A 22,932-nucleotide genomic window follows, 5' to 3' on the forward strand; every position below is an offset into this window, starting at 1 on the left:
TTTGTTGCTAGATTTCCAAATTTCTTATTATCACCAAAGTTTCAAAAAACCCAAAACAAATAATTGCATAAATTTCCCTTCTTGTGCAGGCATTTTCATATATCTCATTTTCACCAATGTTTGAAACTTTCAAAGGTAAATCCACGCGTTACAAATCTTGATATTTTCCACCATTTTCCTATTCTCATCTTAAAATAAATTCAAGATTTAAAATTGGAGTATTTATTGGTTCTAAAATAAATTATTTATTGGTTCTACATATTTATTCGAGTAGTATATGAGTATTTAATTTCCGTCCCTCTCTTCTTCTTCTTCCTCACTCCTCACCACACTATCACCGAAGACTAAATTAACAAAAAAATAATGATAAATTCAATTTGAGAAATACTATTTTGTATGAAAAAATGCCGAATAAACCATCAGCCCGACCCGCACCCAATCCGAACGATCCACGTGTCACCCACCCGTATCAGCCGCCCTCGCCCTATGCTCCTCCTCCGATCGCCCACAGCGGCTCCTTCGGGTGGAGCTCGCCGCCCCAAGGCTACGGGTTCTATCATCCTCCGCCGCCGCCGCAGACGGCGAACGTGTACAGCTCGTTTCCGCCGGGCACCCATCCCGATGTGATCCTGAGCTTCCAGATGGTGGATACGAACCGGAACGGTTACATTGAGGAGAAGGAGCTTCAGGATGCGCTCGCTTGGAATTACCAGAGATTCAGCCCTAGAACTCTGCGGTTGCTCAATTTTCTCTTCAGAGATCCCCGAGAATCTTCGTCTATAATTGGTTTGCTCCTTTCTCTTTAATCGATCATTTCCGGTTGTGGAATTTAATTTTGTTTAGAATTGACTGTTTTAGGTGATCAAAAGTTTGCTCAGTTGATGTTGATTGAGCATGTGAAGAGCTGTTATTGTCTGAGTTAGGGTTCTTGAGTGAAAATTGGGGGAATTTGATTGCATTTTCATTACAATCTTAGGTTTCTGTTTCATTTCCTTTCGTGGAGTTTTGTTAGGGGATCAAAAGTTTGGTCACTTGATGTTAGTTTCCGATTGATGAATCAAGCAGTTTTAGCTTGAGTTAGGGTTCTTTTGTGAAAATTGGGGGAGAAATTTTGCATTTTCATTACAATCTTAGTGTTTTTTTCTGTTTGATTTTGTGTATTTGATGTATTTTTTATTTTGTGATAACGAATTTTGCATCATCTATTGGTTATTGACAAATTTGCAGGACCGAAAGAGTTTGAAGCTATTTGGAGGTGCCTTGGGCAATGGCGGGTGAGTAGAAATATTATGATAAATATACTGAAATCAAGCTGCACTGTATGATATAATTTCAGTATGGTGTGCGTTCTCGTTTAATCGAACATGTGACCAAGAAAGCAACAAGCTTTTGATAATGGCATGGGATGCCTATTGCGTATTGTATCCTCGTGGTTCAGTAACCGTGAAATTCCTAATATGTCTATGATCTTATCTCATGTAGACGTGCTGCAGAAGATTCCGTACATCTAATAGTTTGTTGTCGTGATAAGGACTAAATATGCTGTTATGGTGTCTATCTGGGTGATTTGTGTATGCTATAAGCTTTTGATTATTGCGTTTTCAATAAAGAAACACGTGCACTATTGAAACAAGTTCTATGATCTGATGCCTATGTGTTTAGGAATCAGAAATTGTTTTACTTCCGAGTGCAATAGTGGGCTTGATGAAATCAACTATATATACATTTGAGTTGGTTTGAGCAAATATAGAATTTGATACTATATTACTAGTTTCTGCATGATTTCTTTGTTGGATGAGATAACTGATAAGTCAGCGAATTTTACTTTTTGATGAAATATTGAGTAGTAATCGGCGAGGGTAGATCGATGAGACTAATGATCAAATATAACCTCTCTCGATATCTGAGCTCATTCTATCTGCAGATATCTAATTGTTTTAATTCAATTACTATGGTATTTCTTTTCTGGGAACCCCCGGGATGGGCTGTCTGATGCAGTTGTTAATGTTTCTCCTGTACTTTAGGCAATTTTTGAAAGATTTGATCGAGATAGGAGTGGGAAAATCGATGCTACGGAATTGAAGGACGCCCTACTTAGTCTTGGATATGCAGTGCTACCTTCTGTTCTGCAAGTCCTGATTTCCCGATACGATGATGGCAGTAGGCGCCCAGCAGAGCTAAGTTTCGACAGCTTTATCGAGTAAGCTCCCCCTATTCTTATGAACATAGCAAAACTATTGTTTTTGTTCTTATAACTTCATCTGTATATTAATTGGTGTTTGTTTTTTGGTTCAGATGTGGGATGATTGTAAAGGTGAGCAACAATTTAAGTGAATCTTCTAACCTTATATTCATTGTTTGATTTTCCTCTTCAACCTTGAACATGAGACGCTATCCTGTATTCATATTTCAATCCATTTTCAGGGTTTGTCGGAGAAATTCAAGGAGAAAGACAAGCATTGCACGGGATCAGCGACGTTAACGTACGAGACATTCATGTACATGATCATCCCTTTCCTCGTCGCAGATTAGTATCTCCATCTTTCCACTTTTATCTTGATTTTTTTTTGCTTTGTTTTTTCTAGAGCTCTGTACATGTATGAGTATAACAAGGAGCAAAGCTAATGGATTATTTTTCTTGGTGTGTTTGGAACAGAAATGTGTTTACTTGCATGTTTTCTTCACATTGCAAAACATATAGTAACTTGTTATCATTTTATTATGCATATATTCAATTCTCCTGTATAGTGTAGTAGTGACAAGAATCTCATCAGCTCGAATTTTTCACCTGCAAAAAACGAAAAATTCAGAAACTGTAAATAAAAGCAAAAAATAACCAGTTAATTCGGTTGGGTCGCCAAATTTAATTTGGTTCGATTTTTCAAATAATTTGGCATCCGTTTAACCGAATACGCACCCCTAGTTACTGGATCACATGTCATGATCTTGCTCGGGCTCAAGACGTCGTGGAGACGAAAAGAAAAGCATCCAAGGATACTCCAAAGTGACATATTCCATTTGAAGAAAAGTATAAAGAGATAAAAAACAAGAAATGCAACATCATGAAATGTGATTGAGAGCATTCCCAATGGAGGTGGCGAATTCTCGGCGATAAATCGCCGGTTATCGCCGAATTATCGCCGGCCATTGTGGCGAAGTCGGCGATAATTCGGCGATAATGTTGCCGTTGCTTCGCCGAGTGGCGTTCTAACGCCGGATTATCGCCGAGCGATCGCCGGCCACTGTGGCGACGCTCGGCGATAATCGGCGATAATTAAAATTTTTTTTTTTTTTTTTTGAACCCAACGGCTATTTTACATTCCACCCCTATAAATATTTCCTCCACTTCCTCCATTCATCACCCACAATCTTCATTCTCTCCATTTTCAATCTCTTCTCCCAATCTTCAATTTTCATCAAAATTATGAGCTTTTGGAAGAAAAGTTCCCGATCGGGTAAGGATAAGGGTAAGGGGAAAGAGTCGAGTTCACAAATTCCCAACACGGATGAAGCAAACGAGCAGTGGATGCAGTCGTTGTTGGCGATGGGTTCTCCTCCCGGCCAACTTCCATACGGGGGTCCGTCTCCTTTGCAGACTCCTCCGGCGCGGAGACTTTCTCCGTACTTCAACTCTGCCGGCAGAATGCCCTTTCCAGCCGACGATGTGTATCGGCCCCAGTTCGACACCCCCGGATCAACCCCAGGCGACCAAGAATCTCAGGCCGCGACACTGAGCGCGGAGGACTTCGAGGTGGAAGAAACGCCCACCGAGCCGCCTTCTAGGAGCGGGAGGGGGAAGGCGCCGGCGTCGTCGGCTGCGACTGATACGGGTTCCGATGAGAGGCCGAAGCGGGTAAGGACTACTTACACTCTGCAAGAGTCCGAGCTGATAGCCGACTGCTGGGCGGACACGTCACAGGACGCGGAGCGCAGCAACTACCAGACTGAGATCATATTCTGGGAGCGGATTGCCGCGAAGTACAGGAGCCACAAGACTGCCTCAATGAAGGACCATGGCAGCGAGGCGATCCGTCGGCATTGGGAGCGCCTCATGAGGGACTGCGGGCACTTCAACGGTATTTATTCTAACTTGATGACTCACATGACGAGTGGCCAGAACGAGCACATGGTCCGAGATGAGGCCATCCGGATGTATAGTAGCCAGTACTTGTCGACGAAGGGCTTCAAGTATTGGAACATCTACGATAAGCTGAAGGATCTCCCCAAATTCCGGACGGGAATGCACGACGCGCTGCACGGGAAATCGGTGCGCTCGCGACTTAGCGTTTCGGAGAGCGAGGGGAGCGCGGCCCACATCGACTTGAGTGGGGATGGTCCGCACGAGCGCCCGGAGGGAGTGAAGAAGGCGAAGGGGAGGCGGAAGGGGAAGGGCGCAACGTCGGAAGTCGCGTCGGAATCCGTCATCGACTTAGAAAAAGCCACTTATTCGAGCAATGTCGCCAATCTGACCCAGATGTACACGCTGTACTTCACCGGCGGCGGGACCCCTGAAGAAAAGGCGGCCCTCTGGAAATGCATCCAACACCTGCAGAGTACGCTGGGGCTCGATCCCGACGCCCCTCCGGCCCCTCCGTCTTAGATTTTTTTTTTTTAAATCTTTGTTTATTTGCGTTTTTTATTTGTAGTTTTTTTTTTCTCGTTGTATTATATTTTCCAATGATTAATACAACGATGAATTGTTCATTATTAGTCTATTTATTAAATACATTTGTAGGGAAAATTAAATAATATAAAAAATAATGATGTAAAAATGAAATGTTGAGTTAGGGAGAAATAAGGGAGAAATAAGGGAGAAACCAATGTAGCACTTGGCTAAAAACTGGGGATAAATTTTGGTGCTGATGTGGCGCTGATGTGGCAGGAGTTAGGGAGAAATAAGGGAGTTTTTAGGGAACTCCATTGGGAGTGCTCTGAGGACTCTTTCTTGATGCAACATCAAATAGACTTTTGTGGTGAAAGATACAAACCTATCACAATACTAATCTCAATTATAGAAGGCCGTTTAACGTATGTTATCTAAGAAACACTAATTTCAACCAATATTATCTTATCACATCCACTTATGTCATCAAAAAATTTCATCTTGGTTTGGAGACACAAGTCAAAAACACAAACCTCAGAAATCATCCTTTGGTCTGAAAGCCTCATTGTTCTCCTCATCATCTTCGAACTTGTAGGTCATTCGATAGGCCCGTTCTTGCTATAGAAAGCGAAGAAATAATGCAACGGGAACGAGCAACGAGTTTGAGAAACGCATCCCCTGCAAGCATGAAACATGTCATCCATAGCATAGTACTAACATTTCTCTTCGAAGACGAATACTCCATACGAGGAGGGGGAATATAGCCTTGGAGTCCAACATTGTACACGGGAGTGCCATCCGGGTAAAACAACCCGTAGTTTCGTTCAGAGACAGGGCCGGTCTTCAAATCCTCGTTAAACAGCGCAAAAACATAGATGTCGAGTGGCACTGATGACCTAGCCGGGGTGCCTTGGTTCTGCTGTATCCGTTTGAGCAAGTTGCTGTTATACAATCTAGCGTTCTCCGGGGTGGCCCCCACCTCGTCTACGTCCCCTTTAGAAGGCCATCCTGTCTCGGAGACCTTGACTTGTATATCAGAGTGCCCCATTGCTTTGATGGCTGCATAAACAGCATCAATCTGTGCAAACAACATATTGTCATAGTGCAAGTTGGTGGTGGCGTCTATCGTTCCCGGGCTGGGCTGGAAAAGTGCGTAGCTAAGTGAGATCTCGGCCGGGCTGGCCTTGTAAGCAAAGAAGGGATATGCATTTATGAGGAAGGGTGAGTGAGTTTGTGTGTGGAAATTCAAAATGCTTTGGATGTACTCTGCAAGATCCGGCCTGAATGCGCCCGAAGAGGGCGGGAACGAGCTGCTCAGGATCGCGAATGAGTGGGCCGTTGTCACGGATATCTCCTTGTTTAGGCCGAGATTCGTGACAGCAGCATTCACTGACTGCATAGCTGGGAGGAGGTATGGGAGGAGGTGCTGCGTGTCGTTGCCTGTGAGGACTTCGTTGCCAACGGTGATGCACGTGATTTTTGTCTGGGGTGTGTAGGGCTTCACGTGTTGCTCGAGCCAGGCCTGGGCTTGGGATGGGTCAGACATCTTTTGGAGGAGCTCGTTGCCTATCCCGATCACGAAGTCTACTTGTGTGTTGGCGAATGCTGAGAGCACGTTTGGGTCCGCGTCGTAGAGCTTGACTCGGGTTATGTTGAGGGAGCTCAGGAGGGAGGCGACGCGTGATGGGGCCGGGAGGTCATTGGCGATCTGGCCATAGTTGATTCCCACTCCAAGGCCTCGGATGCTAATGAATGAAGCTAAAATACACACCTATTATGTATACTGATCTTGATGATAGGAAAATGTGTACAAAAACTGTTAACTTAACATTAACAAGAATTTCTTGGTAAAGTTAGCAAATAAGTAGAATTAATCTTAACACACTCAGAGACTAATCTAATGAGAGGAAAATGAATAAACAAAGATTGTCAACTTTGCAATATTTTCTTGAAGAGAGCCTGATGAGTTTATACTAATATTGATGATAGGAAAAGAAACATGAAGAAACACTTTTGCAAGATTTTGTTTCCTAATATAGCCATGAAATGCTAGAAATGAATCTCAGACAATTTAAACAGAAATCTAAGAAACATATCTATGTACCAATCACAGGAGAATCATGGAAAAACAAATCTTTCCTCATTTTTGCACCAAGAATCTATTGTCTTATTTCACACCTAATAAATAAATAAACAAAACAATTCTTCCCATAATCCCATTGATTTTTATAATTCTGAAAGATGAAAATTAACTTCACATGCAAATTGCAATTATTCCAACTCATGCACTCAAGACTTGAACAAACTGGAACTAAAAATCCAATCTTTTTCTTGAAATTGAAAAGATAAAAAATTGCTACTAACAAAGAAGATAAAACCTGAAAAATTGAAGAGAAGGAGGAGAACCCTGCAAAGGGTGGCCATAGCCATATATGCCAACTCTCCAGAATTCCTGCCACACCACACTGCTTTGTTGTTTGATGTCTGAATATATAGATGTACATAAACATAATAATATAAATATTAGTATAAAAGTGAAAAAATGAAATAATATTCCACACAGCTGAGATCAGTAGAAGACAATATGTGAAAGTGAAGTTTGTACACAATTTTCTTGCAAATTGAAATGAAAGCTGCATAGCTGCCAAGATTTTTTTGAACATTTTTCTTCAGTTGTTTATTTCCACGTAAGAAAACTGGACTCATCTGCTTCTGTAATGAAATCTGATTCCCATTTTCTCTTTTGCAACTTTTTGAAATTTTGATCATAATTGAATGATGAGATAAATTTCATCACCTGTTAACAACAGAGCAATAGTTTCAAGATTTTATTCACTTTTCTTTTAAAAAAATCTTTCTTAGAAGTAGTAGCAAACTAGCAACACTAAATTTCTATTAGAAAAATAGTAGTACTACGGAGTAGGAGTACTATTTATTGTTGAATTGTTTAGGTATACGTACATATAAATTCAGATTAAATACTATTGATAGTCAAGATTCTTAGTTACTAATTAATTAGTTAAATATGGACGGATGGATGGGGAGAATATTGTAGTGATAGACAAGATTCTTTATGTGGATGGAGGGAGTACCACGGAGCATTGAACTATAGCCTAATTATGTCATTGAGTTCATATCAGTGGCGGATTCAAGTGGGGTCAAAGTCGACCGACTCCACAACTTTAGTTCTTTAGTAGTATTTGTTATCCATTGCCAAAGAGGCAAAGACGGATGCCGCACAACCTCTATCTTTTGATACAGATGACGACCTTCTTCATTATATCTTAGCTCACGAATTTCTTTTGTAGGTTCCCATTTTCATACATATATTGTATTTTCTCATATGAGGTGCAATTTAAAATGCAAAATATGGGCAACTTTTGTAGGTGGGCTCGATTTTGGGCCCCTTTATTCTTATTCCTCATACTTCATTTCAACAAAAGCATATCTAAAGTTCCTTGGGCCTACATGGGCCCATCAGCATATCTCCTTTGAAATTTCTAATTATTTTTTAAAATTTTGAAGATTTGTTAAATTTTTGTATCTTACTAAAAAATTGTTGAGATGTCTTTTTAGACCAACTCTTGTATTTTTAATACTTGACTTCACATTACACCAACTCTTGAATATTTAATACAAACTTCTTTGATTTTTGTTTTAAACTCTGACAATGTTCCAACCGAATGTTATTACTTTATTTTGAGTATTATATAAATTTGACAACATAAAATTTATAAAGCACAATGAACACTCCCTCCTCTATTTCCAACATAAATGTATGACATAACAAAAAAATACAGTACAAGATTTTGCTCACAGAAATTGATCAGCAAAGCACAGTTACATATTCAACCCTACAGCCAGAAAACATAGTTTCTTTTTTTCTTTTCATGTCTTGATGAAAAATGAGATGATAACAATCAGTACAGATCACCCTCCTTGTGTGTGTGAATCACACAGTCTGAAGTCGGGTACGAAACGCAGGTCAGCAGGTAGCCTTCCTGCATCTGTTGGTCGTCAAGGAACGAGCCATCAGACTGATCGACATCCCCCGACACCTTTTTCCCAGCACAGGTGGAGCATGCTCCGGCCCTGCATGAGTATGGGAGCTCGACTCCGGCTGCCTCAGCGGAGTCCAGGATGTAGCAATCGTCGGGTGCCTCAAACTCGGTCTCAGCACCGTCCGGTCCAACCAGTTTCACCTTGTACACGGCCATGGCGGTGGCTTTGAAATCAGACTTTGCCTTCAAGCCAAAGATTTTAGAAGTGCTCTTTACAGAACCCAAAGAGGATGGGATCCTGACAAAGGCGCTTGTGGTGGTTGGGCAACGAGGCGCACTTCCAAAGACGGAAACGGTGGGAAGCGTTGCAGTTGACATGTTGTATGTTCTCCTGCAAAATACACTGTCAAATACACAATAAAGAGAACGAATGCATCTAGGCCAGTAAGGCAGTATTGTAACATATTAGTTGTGTAAAGATAAGAGAATGGTATCATGTGTAACAACACCAAACAAAAATCAAATGCATATAACAATTTCAAATTTATTCAATCTGCTGCAAAAGACTCTTGAAGCTAGTTGATGACAAGTGGAATCGAAGATAAAGAGAATGCATCAAGGCAATCTCATAACGTGTTAATCGTGGGACTAATCAAGAAAAATCAGAAAGTTATCATGTGCAAAAACGCCATACAAACACGAAAAGCCTTCTTTCCATTATAATTTCAACTTATGCAATATATAATGTATATGGTCCTGTTGCAGATGGTCACAGTGAAGGAAGCCATATTTGGTCATCCATTCGGAGCATTATGAGAAGAACAAGCACATAGCGCTACGCCCTTCACTCGAAGCTCCATTACAATAAGATTGGCTAATCCAAACTCTAATAACATCTTCTTAACATACACAATACTCCTACTTGCTTATAAAACCAAATACACAAGAAAAATCCAGCATTTGCCAAATTTGCAATTGATTTTACACCAATGTAAAGGACTCAACGGTTTCAAAAAAACAGAAGAAAATCTTTAGATTCCTAAATCAAGTGACAACAATTCACACTACAACATATTCAATTCTTCACGACATTCCCTAAATAGACTCAAACTACACATTCATCAGCAAATCAGGCATTAAGGTGACAGAAAAAACTCATTAACAATCTGAGGAAAAAAACCTCAATTCTGCATATAGAGAGCTCAATCAAAAATAAAATCCATACACATGCAGATTACAAGCATACATTAATGAAAACCAGCTGAATCTACCAACAATCAACAATCAATTAGAAGAAAAAAAAAAGTCGCCATCCACAACCAAACATCGCAATCAACAAATAAACAAAAAAAACACAAAAATCACACAGAAATCGTCAATCTAATTCAGCAACGAAACAAAATAAACACAAATCCTCAATAACAAATAAAAACAACGAAACCTCACAGACTTCGAAGATCCAGCCCCGATCCATACAAAAAACACAATTGTTTATCAAAATTAACAGTAGCTCGATGCGGAAATAACGATGCATAAACAGAAGAACGAAAAATAGCAAGTAATTTCGACCTGAAGCAGCAAATCGAGAGAGAAAACCACAGCGCCTCTATGAGTAGGATCAACGTTTGTTACAATAGAGTGTGCCGTTATATATAAGAGAGAGAGAGAGAGAGAGGCAAAAACTAGGTGCCCAGCCGCCACCAACCTACTTAGCTCAGCATTTGGTTTACATTTAATTTATTTCATTTACAGAAAATTATACTCTTGATCCTACCTTTATGCCGATATAGGACAAGATATTAGTGTTATATAGAAGAGATAGGATCATCATCAAGCCGATTCGGAACAAGATATTAGAATTTTAACACGCCCCCGTATGGACCAGAATGACACATCGGACTTCCATCACGTGGGTAGGCAAGAGAAGAGATAAAGAAATAAACTCCATCATCGACTTGGGCCCGCTCTGATACCATATTAGAAATGAGTCACTCACCCTTAAAAGACCTCATAAGGGGGAGGGTTATTCATCCTTATATAGAAGAGATAGGATCATCACCAAACCGATGTGGGACAAGATATTAGAATTTTAACATTTATAATAAAATCCGAGTAGGAATAAGTTAGTGGAATATAGGGTCCGCTACCAAAAATGGTAAAAAGTGAAATGTGACAAATTATGTGGGACTGACGGAAATGGAAAACTAGACGAATTATCCGAGATGGAGGGAGTAGTAATTAATTATAATTAGGCGTAGTGGGGTCCACACTGCGTGATTCGTATACGGTCAAATTGGTTTTGGTAGTCGCACCAATATTATTCGTCAATTTCAATTTGATTATTTATTGCTGTTTGCCGAAAAATTAAATCATTTTTGTCCCGAGGTGAATTATAGACTATTGTTTTTGTGTTGAAAGTTGAAACTAATTAGTTTTACATTATAGTAGTTAATGAAATTAAAGGGACGGCCTAACTACATGATTCAACAAAAAAAAATTTAAGTGAGGAGAGGAAATGGAATACCAATACCACAGAAATAAGTCAGATAATCACACAATAAATATGTAGCATAGAGCAATTAAAATGATTTATCAAATTTCCAGGAGTCTATTAATAGATATGGACAAGGAAATACTTGCAAAATAATTACTAACTCCGTCCCACGATAAGAATCACATTTTAACATTTCAGTCTATCCTATAATATGGTCACATTTCACTTTAACCATAAATGATAAATAAGTCTCACATTACACTGATTTATTTCACTCACATTTTATTAGGAGTATAAAATTAACATATACAAATAAGACTCGTAATCTACTCATTTATTTAATCTATTTTTCTTTATCTTACTAAAATTTCGTGCTTACATCAATTCTTATTCCTACAAAGGTACTTCCTCCGTTTCTTAATAGTTGAGGCGGAACTTTTCGACATAGAGTTTTAGAAATGAATGTTGGGTGTGTTAAATAAATAGATAAAAAAGTAAGAGAGAAGAAAAGGTAGAGAGAATAAAGTATAAAGTAGAGAGAATAAAGTAAGAGAGAGTAAAGTAAAAAAGAGAAAAAAGTTAGTACTATATATGGAAATGACTCAACTATAAAGAAACTTTTCGGAAAAAAAAAATGACTCAACTATGAAGAAATGGAGGATGGAATTTGAAGTCACGTGAAACACGAAGTGATAATTGTCTACACAGAAAATATATTTTGTCAATTCTGAGGGCTTGTGACATAGATAGGAATCTATTAGAAAATGTCATAAATATCGCTGTCTTTAAGTCAGGAATCTTTAGTAAAATGTCATAAAATTGCATTGTGGTAATAAAAGCATTGTTCGAATATAAAAAGTAAATTAAAGAACCAATATTTTACTATCAACGGTTTAAAAATGTCAAAAAAATAAAACTCACATTCTAATAAACTTTTTCAGGTAACTTATGTTTGATTTCTTAAAAATCTAGAAAAAAAATGTGGAGGGAACAAAATAAAATCAAAAACAAGCAATTAACTGTAAATAACGAAATACAAAGATGTATCCATAATAAATCCGAGATCAAAGTCACAAAAACAGAAACAAAAAATTCCATTTCTGGGAAGTTTTAAGTAGTTTCTACGGCTTGAATAACAAAAGTTTATAAATTTCTCAGAAGATACGTTGTGGCTTTCCCATGGTGCTCTTCAAGAACAAGCACCTCACCTGATACCATCACAAACACAATATATAAGCAGAAAAACCTCAGAAATTATTTGGAATCAAGGAATATGATTGAAAGTGGGACTTACATTTTGCCAATTCTTTTTCAAAAGAGAAACGAGGAAGTTGACGCTCATTTGCACGTTTTGGAAGATCTGCTTCTCTTCCATATCAAGGTTGCCAACAGCAACACCCATGCAGAGCACCTTCTTCAATTGGAACTTAATGGTAGCCTTGGTCTCGTTCACCTTGGATTCAAGAGACTCCTGGTGAGTCACGAGAGTGGGGAACTTACCTGCATCATGATAGTAAAATTAGAAAAATACAATAATAGCATCCAAACCACCAATGTCTAATCATAAGGTTCATATCAGACAAGTCATAACAGCTAACCAGTAAATATTATTAACAACTACGATGTAGTAGTACTGTGGTTCAAGTCAGAAATCAAAACTTGCAATTATACAATTATGTGGGCACTTTGCTTTAACCGTAGTCATAAAGAACAATAAGACATAGTACTAAAGAATTGCCATCACATTCGGACCCTTTTTTAAATCAAAATCATCAAACTATTCTACAAGGAATTTTAGTCTGCATACTATGGACATGATCACATGATGAACATTCTAGTTCTAGTAAAACATGAGAGATCACCCCACAAATCATAAGTCACATAAATAACATACGTTGAACTGCTCTACACTTGCAATAGTTAAATGTACTTGCCTGCCTTGTTCAGACCAGGTCCCAAGAGACGTGGAATCTGCTTAATGACTGCTTCTGATGCCAAGAAAGCGTGGTACCTCTTTGCTAGCTTCTTCACCAATTTCTTGTTTTTGTTCAACTTCTTCAGTGCTTCCACATCCATGGACTCGAGGCCGATCTTCTCCGCCTAAAGAAACAATCAAAATCAAATCAAAAACAGCATTTATGGCATAGACTTCCAATGCAAGGAATAGTTCATAAAAGAAGCAATAATTCAAAATAAAAATTAATAGCACTTATAAGTTATAGAAAAAAAGCGATTCAATTCATACTGTAACAGAACGCAAGCCTGGTTGTGCAACAAAAAAAACACTTATACTCAGTACTTACATAAAGAAAAATTCAAATACTATTCACTACCATACCTCCTCAACATGCTGGGCATCTCCAAGCATGCAGATTTTCATTTTTGGCCTCGGAATATGGGGCAACCTAACAGACCCGCTGAAACGCTTGTCCTTTTGGGGGTCATAGTTCTTGAGTCCAATCTGGAGTTCAACAGTCTCTGTAAAGTTTCGCTTCTTCTCCTTGGCATCTGCAACAATCACAGAGATGGCTTCCCTCAGCGCCTCGCTCTGAAGCTTACTGAAATTACAATAAGAGAGACAACATCAGCACATTGAAACAATGTAAGGAGGTTTAAACATCAGACTCAACCATTATACTATTCAATGAAAAGGCTAAACAACATGATCAACCACTATACATTCGATTACAACACCACCAGTGGAAACTGTTCTGGACAGATTATAGAGCTTAATCATAAGCATTGCAACCATAAAAACAGCTTTATCTACAAAAAACTGGACCAAACTAACGGAGAATCTTCCTAAATCATAAGAATACTATTGAGGCATTATAGTTTCCGCCTAATAACCATAAATTAGATCCCTAATCGTGCGTATCCAGAATATACATCGTTGAGGAACAAAGAAATGAAGTACAATAGCTACTAATCAGAAATCGAAAAACTGAATAACCAGAGAAGATGATTCCGTCTAAGCTAAAACTCAATATCAAATACAGAGCATCTGAAATTAAAAAATGGTGAATCAGCTTACCTCATCGTTCACGGTCAATTAGGTTCCGAATCACTACACGAAGAAGATAAAGGACCAAAATTAATCACAGTAATTCAGCTAAAAATTGAAATAGAAGGAGAGAATGAGATACAAATACACGCCAAAACACACGGTGTGGAGAGAAATGGCGTAGCGGCGCACCTGAAGAAAAACCCTAGAAAAAGGGTGGTGAACGGTGGCTGGAATCGACTGAAGGAGAGAGAAGGAGAGCTGCTGTATCAGAAGCATAAATATTGACACAAACCCTAACTAGAATTCTTATTGGGCCGTTTTGGTATATATAAATGGACCTATTTAACTGGGCCGGATCGGGACTCTAAATAATTTATAAATTTAAACAATCTCAATTAATCCTCATGGAGTGCAAAGGTAATTTAATTATCGAAAATTTTGTATCTTACATTGTATCAAAAAATATTGATATGAGAAGATATCATAATGTTATCAAATCAAAAACTTTGGCGTACAAAAGTTTTGGAATGGAGCATATCTAATATTGTTATCGTGACAGATGTTGGGTGTACAATGCTAAAATCTATGAGTAAATTGAATTTTACGATGTACCGATTTCATATACACTAGTATATCAAGGCGAGTGTTATATTGCTAACTTAATGCTTAATTGCTAACTACAACTCAATAATAGCCATTAGATATTCAAATTAAAGGTCTAGATCATTAACCACAAAATATCAATACGATCAATAAAAATCGTCAATAAGGCTATAGGATTAATTCCAATAAAAATCAATAGGGGTATTAATGTCAAGTTAGTTATAACTAACTTTTAAAAGAAATTCCAAAACTTTAAATTCATATAACATATATCAAATTAAAGATAATTTTATAAGGATTCCAACGATATACTACATGCATATGTTCCGACGTCAAAATTTAAAAAAAAAAATCTAGAATTTTCGTATTTTTCGTACACAGGCTAATGTCAATACAGCTAAGATAATATGTCAATATAAAGCATATATAATGTCAATCCTAAATTTGTGTTGACATTCTCAAAACATTGTGTTGATATTTTCGAAACACTATATTGACATTTTCATCCAAAACCCTAATTTGACTTTTTTTAAAAAAAAAAATCGATTTAATTAACAAAAACGAAAATTACACGTGGCAAATTGTAGACCACACGTTTTTTAAAACCATGTGACCTTAAATTAGTTGTAGTTATCAATTAAATGATGAGTTAGCAATTGATCACTCACCAGTATATCAAAATATCATTATACCATATCATTTCTCGGAATTTGTTATATGTATTGTATTTATATGTATGCTATTGTTTCACTTATAATATTAGTCAGTTTATAATGTGTACAGTATGATATATCGCACGTATGACATATATCAATATCCGTATATATCATATCTATATACTTTTATAGACGAAAATTAAAATTGTGAATTTGTATTGTGAGGAACTTTTGAGACAACACTAATTATGTGTCTGATCCCATTAGAGAATATAATTTTCCTTAAATAGAAAGATTTTATTTTTAAGAGATGGACCAAAAGAAAAATAATTTCTATTTTTAGAAAACATATGAAATATAAATTTGACATGATACAAAATTTGACGTACTCCACCTATTGATTTCCATGGCATTCAAGAAAAATGAATTATAATCCGTATATTGTTCAGTGAAATATTTCTCCTCGAGTTAAACCCATGTTCAAAATGAACAGGACACTCAAAAATATAGCACTAGAACTTATCAACTGCAAAGGGAAAGAAAAGAAAAACTGCAACTCCAAATTTGCCAGTAATTCCATGTTAAGAAAACTGCAGGCGCGTTGCAGGAACGAGAAATCGGGTAACAATTATTGAACATCAAAATGCATCTTCTAAGCTATGGAAAAGAAAAGGATGCCATGGCAAATTGTTCATCGCTGTCACTTCACCCTTCGGACTGTCTCTGTCCCAGAACCGAAATATCCTCATAGCGTTTCTGCAATAACGTAAAGAAGAAATTACTACACAGGTTCTTGTCTCATAAATCCTGTATTTAAGCAACTGTTTAATTTTGTGCTTAAAGAGACCTTAGGAAGATATTATGAGTGCAAAGAGCTAAAGTCTACGAAATACTAAATTACAGAACATAAGCTAACGTCGGTTAAGGTTAGCAGCATCTTTAAATGGTCATATAATTCATTCCAGCTCAGTCTTAACCCTAAACCCTAAGACACAGTTTGCATCACGAGGGAAGGCTGATGATACTTCATGACATGTCCCAAGATGAAAGCATAATTGTCGAATATGAAAGCACATCAGTTACAAAAACCATTACATCTTAATCAGAATACTTATTTATACATTTGTGCAAGCAAACTAGAAACATACATAAGCAGGCAAAATCCTTATATATCCTAAAACTTAGCTGGTGTGCATAAAGCTCTCGCTCCACAAAATGACTAGAAGCACAAGTAACCGGTAGCCATAGATATATATATCATATATTCCATATCGAATGCATCTCCATCAACACATATTAGTCGAATCACAATGTCATGAAGAATCATAATGACGGAGGTAGTATTTCTGTAGTGGCACTTACTTCTTAGTTCTTAATGATGCAAGTATGAGAGACAACTTTTAAATTTCAATCTATCCACACCAACTCATATTACTCGAATTCAACCGAAAGATATTCCTATACACAAGAAAAAGGTTACATCACAGATTAATTTAACACACAAATAACCCATACAAATGTTATGATGAATCAGCATCTTCTTAGAAGCACTATCATTTTACTCCATTAACTCTCAAAGACGGTTCCTTAAAAGTAAGAATTTAACTACCATATCACGTTGACAATTCAAAAGGTCAATCAGTCGAACAAACTCCCACATAAACAAGCTCAGTCAACATAATCAACAGAAAAAAAAATGAAGCTACGCGATTAAACCACAACAATCAGCCAATTTTTAGTTTAAATTGAAAAAAAAAATCAGTAAACGCAATACCCCAACGTTGATGTGTTCCCATAGAGCGTGAATTCCACGATCGACGGCCTAAATTAGGGTAGAAAAACAACATATCAGATCAGAAACCCTCAAATCCAGAATAATAAATACGCAATCAAATTGAAGAAGATGATAACCGCCAGAAAAAATCTACAAATTCACACAGATCATCACCAACTTCTCTTATCCGTCTCCCCCAATCCCCACACCAATTACAACGAATTAGTACCAATTTCTCAGATCCAATTCAATCCAGCTACCACAAACACACACAAAATTAACAAAGCTATATTTAAATCTAGATAGAAGATACATACGCGTTCACCGACAAAAGCGCCGACGAGGACGAAGGTGACATAGACCGGAGTGCGGCGCATGACCAATCTATACATGCCCTCCCACGCGCCGCCGCTCTGAAGCTTACTGAAATTACAATAAGAGAGACAACATCAGCACATTGAAACAATGTAAGGAGGTTTAAACATCAGACTCAACCATTATACTATTCAATGAAAAGGCTAAACTACATGATCAACCATTATACTTTCGATTACAACACCACCAGTGGAAACTGTTCTGGACAGATTATAGAGCTTAATCATAAGCATTGCAACCATAAAAACAGCTTTATCTACAAAAAACTGGACCAAACTAACGGAGAATCTTCCTAAATCATAAGAATATTATTGAGGCATTATAGTTTCCGCCTAATAACCATAAATTAGATCCCTAATCGTGCGTATCCAGAATATACATCGTTGAGGAACAAAGAAATGAAGTACAATAGCTACTAATCAGAAATCGAAAAACTGAATAACCAGAGAAGATGATTCCGTCTAAGCTAAAGCTCAATATCAAATACAGAGCATCTGAAATTAAAAAATGGTGAATCAGCTTACCTCATCGTTCACGGTCAATTAGGTTCCGAATCACTACACGAAGAAGATAAAAGACCAAAATTAATAACAGTAATTCAGCTAAAAATTGAAACAGAAAGCGAGAGTGAAATACAAATACATAAACCCTAACTAGAATTCTTATTGGGCCGTTTTGGTAGATATAAAATGAGCTATTTAAGTGGACCGGATTCGGGACTTCAACATCGTAATTAATTAAATTTATAAATTTAATCACTCTCAATTAATCCTCACATGGGTCTACTAGCATCTCCGAGGGGAGAGAAGGTATAGAGAAAAGGTATACGTATTATATATTTACTTTCTTAAGTGAAATATACCCTTCTAAAAAGTAACACACTCCAAAGAGAAAATGTATATAGAAAGGTAAATTATTTTTTAAAAATAAAATAATAGTAAAAAATACATTAAAAAATATAAAATGTGATACCTTCTCAAATACCTTTCCCATTGGAGAAGGGTTTTTCATGGAAAGAAGACAAATATGGTAGTTATAAGATTTTACCTCTCCATCAATGGAGAGGTAAAATACCTCTTTAAAATGGGAAAAAAGATATAATACCTTCTCATATACCTCTCCCATTGGAGAATGATTTTTCATAAAAAAAAGGTAAATGTGGTAGTTATATTAGTTTACTTCTTAATTTACTCTTTGGAGATGCTCTAAGTGTATTTATATTATTGAAAATTTTATATCGTACTATATTGTATAAAAAAATATTGATTTTAGAAAATATCATATTGCTATCGAAACAAAATTTTGGAATGGAGCCTTTCTAATATTGTTAGGGCTCGTTCGCTATTCCTTAAATGGGCAGAATTGGATTGAAAACTTGACAATTATGGCAGTTCGGTGTTCATTAAATCTACTCCGGCCCTCGAAAACTCGCTGGCCCGCACTGTTGCTCCGTTATTTCACATGAATCATTTCTGCTAAAGGAGTTGATATTCATTGGAGCAAGAAATGGTATTGAGTTTACTTCTTTGTCCATGAAAAATCTAATCACCCCTCCCACGAAATTGACGCTCCCCAAAATCACACTCAACTGAACAAGCTGGAGCTCTTTCTCTCTCAAAGCTCTCGGCGACGGTCTTCATCTCGAAGGAGACGGCGATGTGGTTGCAAACCTCGTCGGGGAGGATGGTATCCAGCCCGCGGCGGACGGAGGGCAGAGAGAGAGAGAGAGAGAATTGGGAGATGACTAGAGATAGATGGAGGCTGATGGCAGTTTAGAAACCGCGACTCCGGTTGCCATGCTAGTCGCTGAATTGAGAAGTGAGAGAGAAGGAGATGAGTGTTGAAGACCAAGACGTCACCGGCGCCCTGGGCTTTTAATTCGTCGCCATCTCTTCAAACGTAGTCGGTGTTGTAGTTTCACCCCATTAGAGAGAAATTCCTTAAGCAGAAAGTTCTTATTTTTAGGGATGGACCAAAGAGGAAAGAGTTTCTATTTTTAGAGAATGGAGGAATATATATTTGACATGCTTCAAAATTTGACCTGCTTCGCCTATTGATTGCCATGGCATTCAAGAAAAATAAATTATAATCCGTATATTGTTCAGTGAAATATTTCTCCTCGAGTTAAATCCATGTTCAAAATGAACAGGACACTCAAAAAGATATCACTAGAACTTATCAACTGCAAAGGGAAAGGAAAAAAAAAACTGCAACTCCAAATTTGCCAGTAATTTAGTGTGTTAAAGAAAATTGCAGGCACGTTGCAGGAACAAGAAATAGGGTAACAATTATTGAACATCAATGCATCTTCTAAGCTATGGAAAGAAAAGGATGCCAGGCAAATTGTTCATCGTTGTCACTTCACTCTTCGGACTGTCTCTGTCCCAGAACCGAAATATCCTCATAGCGTTTCTGCAATAACGTAAAGAAGGAATTACCATACAACAGGTTCTGTTCTGCAATAACGTAAAGAAGGAATTACCATACAACAGGTTCTGTCTCATAAATGCTGTATTTAAGCAACTGTTTGATTTCGTGCTTAAAGAGACCTTAGCAAGATATTATGAGAGTGCAACGAGCTAAACTCTACGAAATAAACTACTACAAAACATAAGTTGATGCCAGTTAAGGTTAGCAGCATCTTTAAATGGTAATTCATTCCAGCTCAAATCCTTATCTTTCCTAAAATTTAGCTGGTGTGCATAAAAACTAAAAACACAAGCAAGCAAAATCCTTATCTTTCCTAAAACTAAAAACATAGGGAAGTAAAATCTTTATCTTTCCTAAAACTTAGCTGGTGTGCATAAAAACTAAAAACATAAGCAAGCAAAATCCTTATCTTTCCTAAAACTAAAAACATAAGGAAGTAAAATCTTTATCTTTCCTAAAATTTAGCCGGTGTGCATAAAAACTAAAAACATAAGCAAGCAAAATCCTTATCTTTCCTAAAACTAAAAACATAAGGAAGTAAAATCTTTATCTTTCCTAAAATTTAGCTGGTGTGCATAAAAACTAAAAACATAAGCAAGCAAAATCCTTATCTTTCCTAAAACTAAAAACATAAGGAAGTAACATCTTTATCTTTCCTAAAACTTAGATGGTGTGCATAAAGCTCTTGCTCTACATAATGACTAGAAGGTAGTATATCAACACATATCAGTGGAATCATAATGTTATGAAGAATCATAATGACAGAGGTAGTATATCTGTACTGGCACTTCTTAGTTCTTAATGATAAGTATGTGAGACAACTTTTAAATTTCAATCTATCCACACCAACTCATATTACTCGAATTCAACCGAAAGATATACCTATACACAAGAAAAAGGTTACATCACAGATTAATTTAACACACAAATAAACCATACAAATGTTATGATGAATCAGCATCTTCTTAGAAGCACTGTCATTTTACTCCATTAACTCTCAAAGACAGTTCCTTAAAAGCAAGAATTTAACTACCTTATCACATTGACAATTCAAAAGCTCAATCAGTCGAACAAACTCCCACATAAACAAGCTCAGTCAACATAATCAACAGAAAAAAATGAAGTTAAGCGATTAAACCACAACAATCAGCCAATTTAGTTAAATTGAAAAAAAATCAGTAAAAGCAATACCCCAACGTTGATGTGTTCCCATAGAGCGTGAATTCCACGATCGACGGCCTAATTTAGAGCAGAAAAACAACACATCAGATCAGAAACCCTCAAATCCAGACGGCCTAATTTAGGGCAGAAAAACAACACATCAGATCAGAAACCCTCAAATCCAGAATCATAAACACGCTATCAAATTGAAGAATATGATAATCGCCAGAAAAAATCTATAAATTCACACAGATCATCACCAACTTCTCCTATCCGTCTCCCCCAATCCCCACGCCAATTATAGAATTAGTACTACCAAATTCTCAGATCCAATTCAATCCAGCTACCACAAACACGTAAAAACACACAAACGCACACAAAATTAACAGAGCTATATTTAAATCTAGATAGAAGATACATACGCGTTCACCGACAAAAGCGCCGACGAGGACGAAGGTGACATAGACCGGAGTGCGGCGCATGACCAATCTATACATACCCTCCCACGCGCCGCCGCCCCTCTTCCTAACTACCGGTTCCATTTTCAATCGATGCTTTTTTGCAACAGAAATCAGGCAGCGGGAGAAACTTTCTCTGATCTGTCAATCTCTGCGACGCGATTGAGGAGAAATGGTGAAACTCCGATTTTTGATCGATTCCAATCTTTTCCACACGGGCTTCGACAGTTAGTGGGCCAGGTTTGAAATTAATTTATGGTAATTTATGGTAATTCATTACATAAAATTACTAGTAGTGAGAAAATCAACCAAACCTATAAATGAAAATTAAAGATGCAAGTATTATATCTATTTATATATTTGTGGGATAATAAAATATTTTTATTCATAGATTAAAATTACAATTTAAATTTTGAAATGATAGAGAATAAATATAAATATACTAATAAACATGAAAGAGAAATATAAAAAGAAGCTATGTAAAATAAAAAAACAAAGCTATGAGTATAAAAATAGCCTTCCTACACTGCATAATCTTAGGGTTACTTGCATTGATTTTGAAACAGAGCTATTTACTTCTTTTTCTTGTCCGGATAGGGTGGCTCTTAGCTTTTGTACTATATCTATTTTGGGGACAGATGCAGAATCATTTGGCCACACCTCACAAAAGGAATGAGGACAATGAGAAACTACTACTATAACTATAAATGAAAGTTTACTAAAGAGTGTACACAACAGTTGATATGAAAAAAAAAAAAAAAAAAGAGTTGTTCATCATTCTGTTTAAAACCTGCATCCTTTTCACCCTTTCGAGAAATCACCTGATAGCAGGCTCCATGGTGACCTGAAAGAAAAAGAATGAAGTATAAGTAAATCACCTGATAATACAATCCTCAATTTGGCTAAAAATTAAAGTTGATATGGAGTATGTAAATCATTCAGTTTCGGACAATCATATGACAAGTTAATCTAGAACAATCGAACATCTCATGAACTCACAGTCTCTTATAAGTTAAACTATTTTGTCATTGCACGCTGAATCATGATCGAGTTTACTGAAGTTTGTTTACTAACTTAATATCCACATTTGTCTAATATAACAATGAGATGATGTAAAGAGACGAAAAGGTCTAGCTTGGGTTGATTGTACTTTTGCAGTGTACAAAAGTACAAGTACAATAATGCCTACTTAAATTTTATTTACGCAAAAGTCAAATAATATAGATCATGTAGCTTAACTTTTCAAAATGAAACAAAATCAAAATAAGAATTACATTTAGGAGTGTTGATTTACATAATTTTATTATAATTTTCCAAATAAAATTTATATGTTGTTTATATATGACCATTTTTTTGCAATAGAATTAGAG

At 36.9% G+C, this 22,932-nt stretch overlaps 5 protein-coding genes and 1 pseudogene across 11 annotated transcripts; 1 reads left to right on the forward strand and 5 right to left on the reverse strand.

Moving 5' to 3' along the window:
- The first annotated feature begins 281 nt into the window (after positions 1–281).
- On the forward strand, positions 282–2,659 carry LOC125186730 (putative calcium-binding protein CML48). The gene is made up of 5 exons (XM_048083173.2): positions 282–786; positions 1,228–1,274; positions 2,025–2,200; positions 2,296–2,314; positions 2,425–2,659. The coding sequence occupies exons 1-5, from the start codon at positions 405–407 to the stop codon at positions 2,530–2,532; spliced, it is 732 nt and encodes a 243-aa protein (XP_047939130.1). The 5' UTR covers positions 282–404; the 3' UTR covers positions 2,533–2,659.
- LOC125186729 (glucan endo-1,3-beta-glucosidase 14-like) lies at positions 2,605–7,387 on the reverse strand. Of its 6 annotated transcripts, none has more exons than XM_048083166.2 (4): positions 7,209–7,387; positions 6,982–7,087; positions 5,137–6,374; positions 2,605–2,788 (listed from the first exon to the last, which is right to left on the reverse strand). In XM_048083166.2, the coding sequence occupies exons 1-3, from the start codon at positions 7,370–7,372 to the stop codon at positions 5,181–5,183; spliced, it is 1,464 nt and encodes a 487-aa protein (XP_047939123.1). In that variant the 5' UTR covers positions 7,373–7,387; the 3' UTR covers positions 2,605–2,788; positions 5,137–5,180. The 6 variants fall into 6 exon arrangements, with proteins under 6 accessions (XP_047939123.1, XP_047939128.1, XP_088915887.1 ...); XM_048083171.2 differs by having other exon boundaries at positions 5,137–6,361; positions 7,209–7,226; XM_089059761.1 differs by lacking the exon at positions 7,209–7,387 and having other exon boundaries at positions 5,137–5,221; positions 5,322–6,374; positions 6,982–7,122.
- A 946-nt stretch (positions 7,388–8,333) lies between these two features.
- On the reverse strand, positions 8,334–10,336 carry LOC125186132 (ferredoxin, root R-B1 pseudogene; annotated as a pseudogene). Its single transcript, XR_016130294.1, has 2 exons — positions 10,174–10,336; positions 8,334–8,995 (listed from the first exon to the last, which is right to left on the reverse strand). The product of XR_016130294.1 is annotated as a ferredoxin, root R-B1 pseudogene (transcript).
- Positions 10,337–12,094: 1,758 nt separating this feature from the next.
- Positions 12,095–14,415, reverse strand: LOC125187917 (large ribosomal subunit protein uL1z). Its single transcript, XM_048084578.2, has 6 exons — positions 14,295–14,415; positions 14,133–14,165; positions 13,437–13,656; positions 13,033–13,198; positions 12,393–12,598; positions 12,095–12,306 (listed from the first exon to the last, which is right to left on the reverse strand). The coding sequence occupies exons 2-6, from the start codon at positions 14,135–14,137 to the stop codon at positions 12,253–12,255; spliced, it is 651 nt and encodes a 216-aa protein (XP_047940535.1). The 5' UTR covers positions 14,138–14,165; positions 14,295–14,415; the 3' UTR covers positions 12,095–12,252.
- Positions 14,416–15,743: 1,328 nt separating this feature from the next.
- LOC125187918 (cytochrome b-c1 complex subunit 9-like) lies at positions 15,744–18,196 on the reverse strand. The gene is made up of 4 exons (XM_048084580.2): positions 18,038–18,196; positions 17,456–17,561; positions 17,139–17,186; positions 15,744–16,120 (listed from the first exon to the last, which is right to left on the reverse strand). The coding sequence occupies exons 1-4, from the start codon at positions 18,040–18,042 to the stop codon at positions 16,070–16,072; spliced, it is 210 nt and encodes a 69-aa protein (XP_047940537.1). The 5' UTR covers positions 18,043–18,196; the 3' UTR covers positions 15,744–16,069.
- A 1,342-nt stretch (positions 18,197–19,538) lies between these two features.
- LOC125186692 (cytochrome b-c1 complex subunit 9-like) lies at positions 19,539–21,758 on the reverse strand. Its single transcript, XM_048083106.2, has 3 exons — positions 21,527–21,758; positions 21,135–21,182; positions 19,539–19,925 (listed from the first exon to the last, which is right to left on the reverse strand). The coding sequence occupies exons 1-3, from the start codon at positions 21,644–21,646 to the stop codon at positions 19,875–19,877; spliced, it is 219 nt and encodes a 72-aa protein (XP_047939063.1). The 5' UTR covers positions 21,647–21,758; the 3' UTR covers positions 19,539–19,874.
- Between the last annotated feature and the right edge of the window lie 1,174 nt (positions 21,759–22,932).

This window comes from Salvia hispanica, chromosome 5, assembly GCF_029641045.1.
Source record: "Salvia hispanica isolate PSC_SH4W2 chromosome 5, Shi_PSC_v1, whole genome shotgun sequence".
Classification (NCBI taxonomy): Eukaryota; Viridiplantae; Streptophyta; class Magnoliopsida; order Lamiales; family Lamiaceae; genus Salvia; species Salvia hispanica.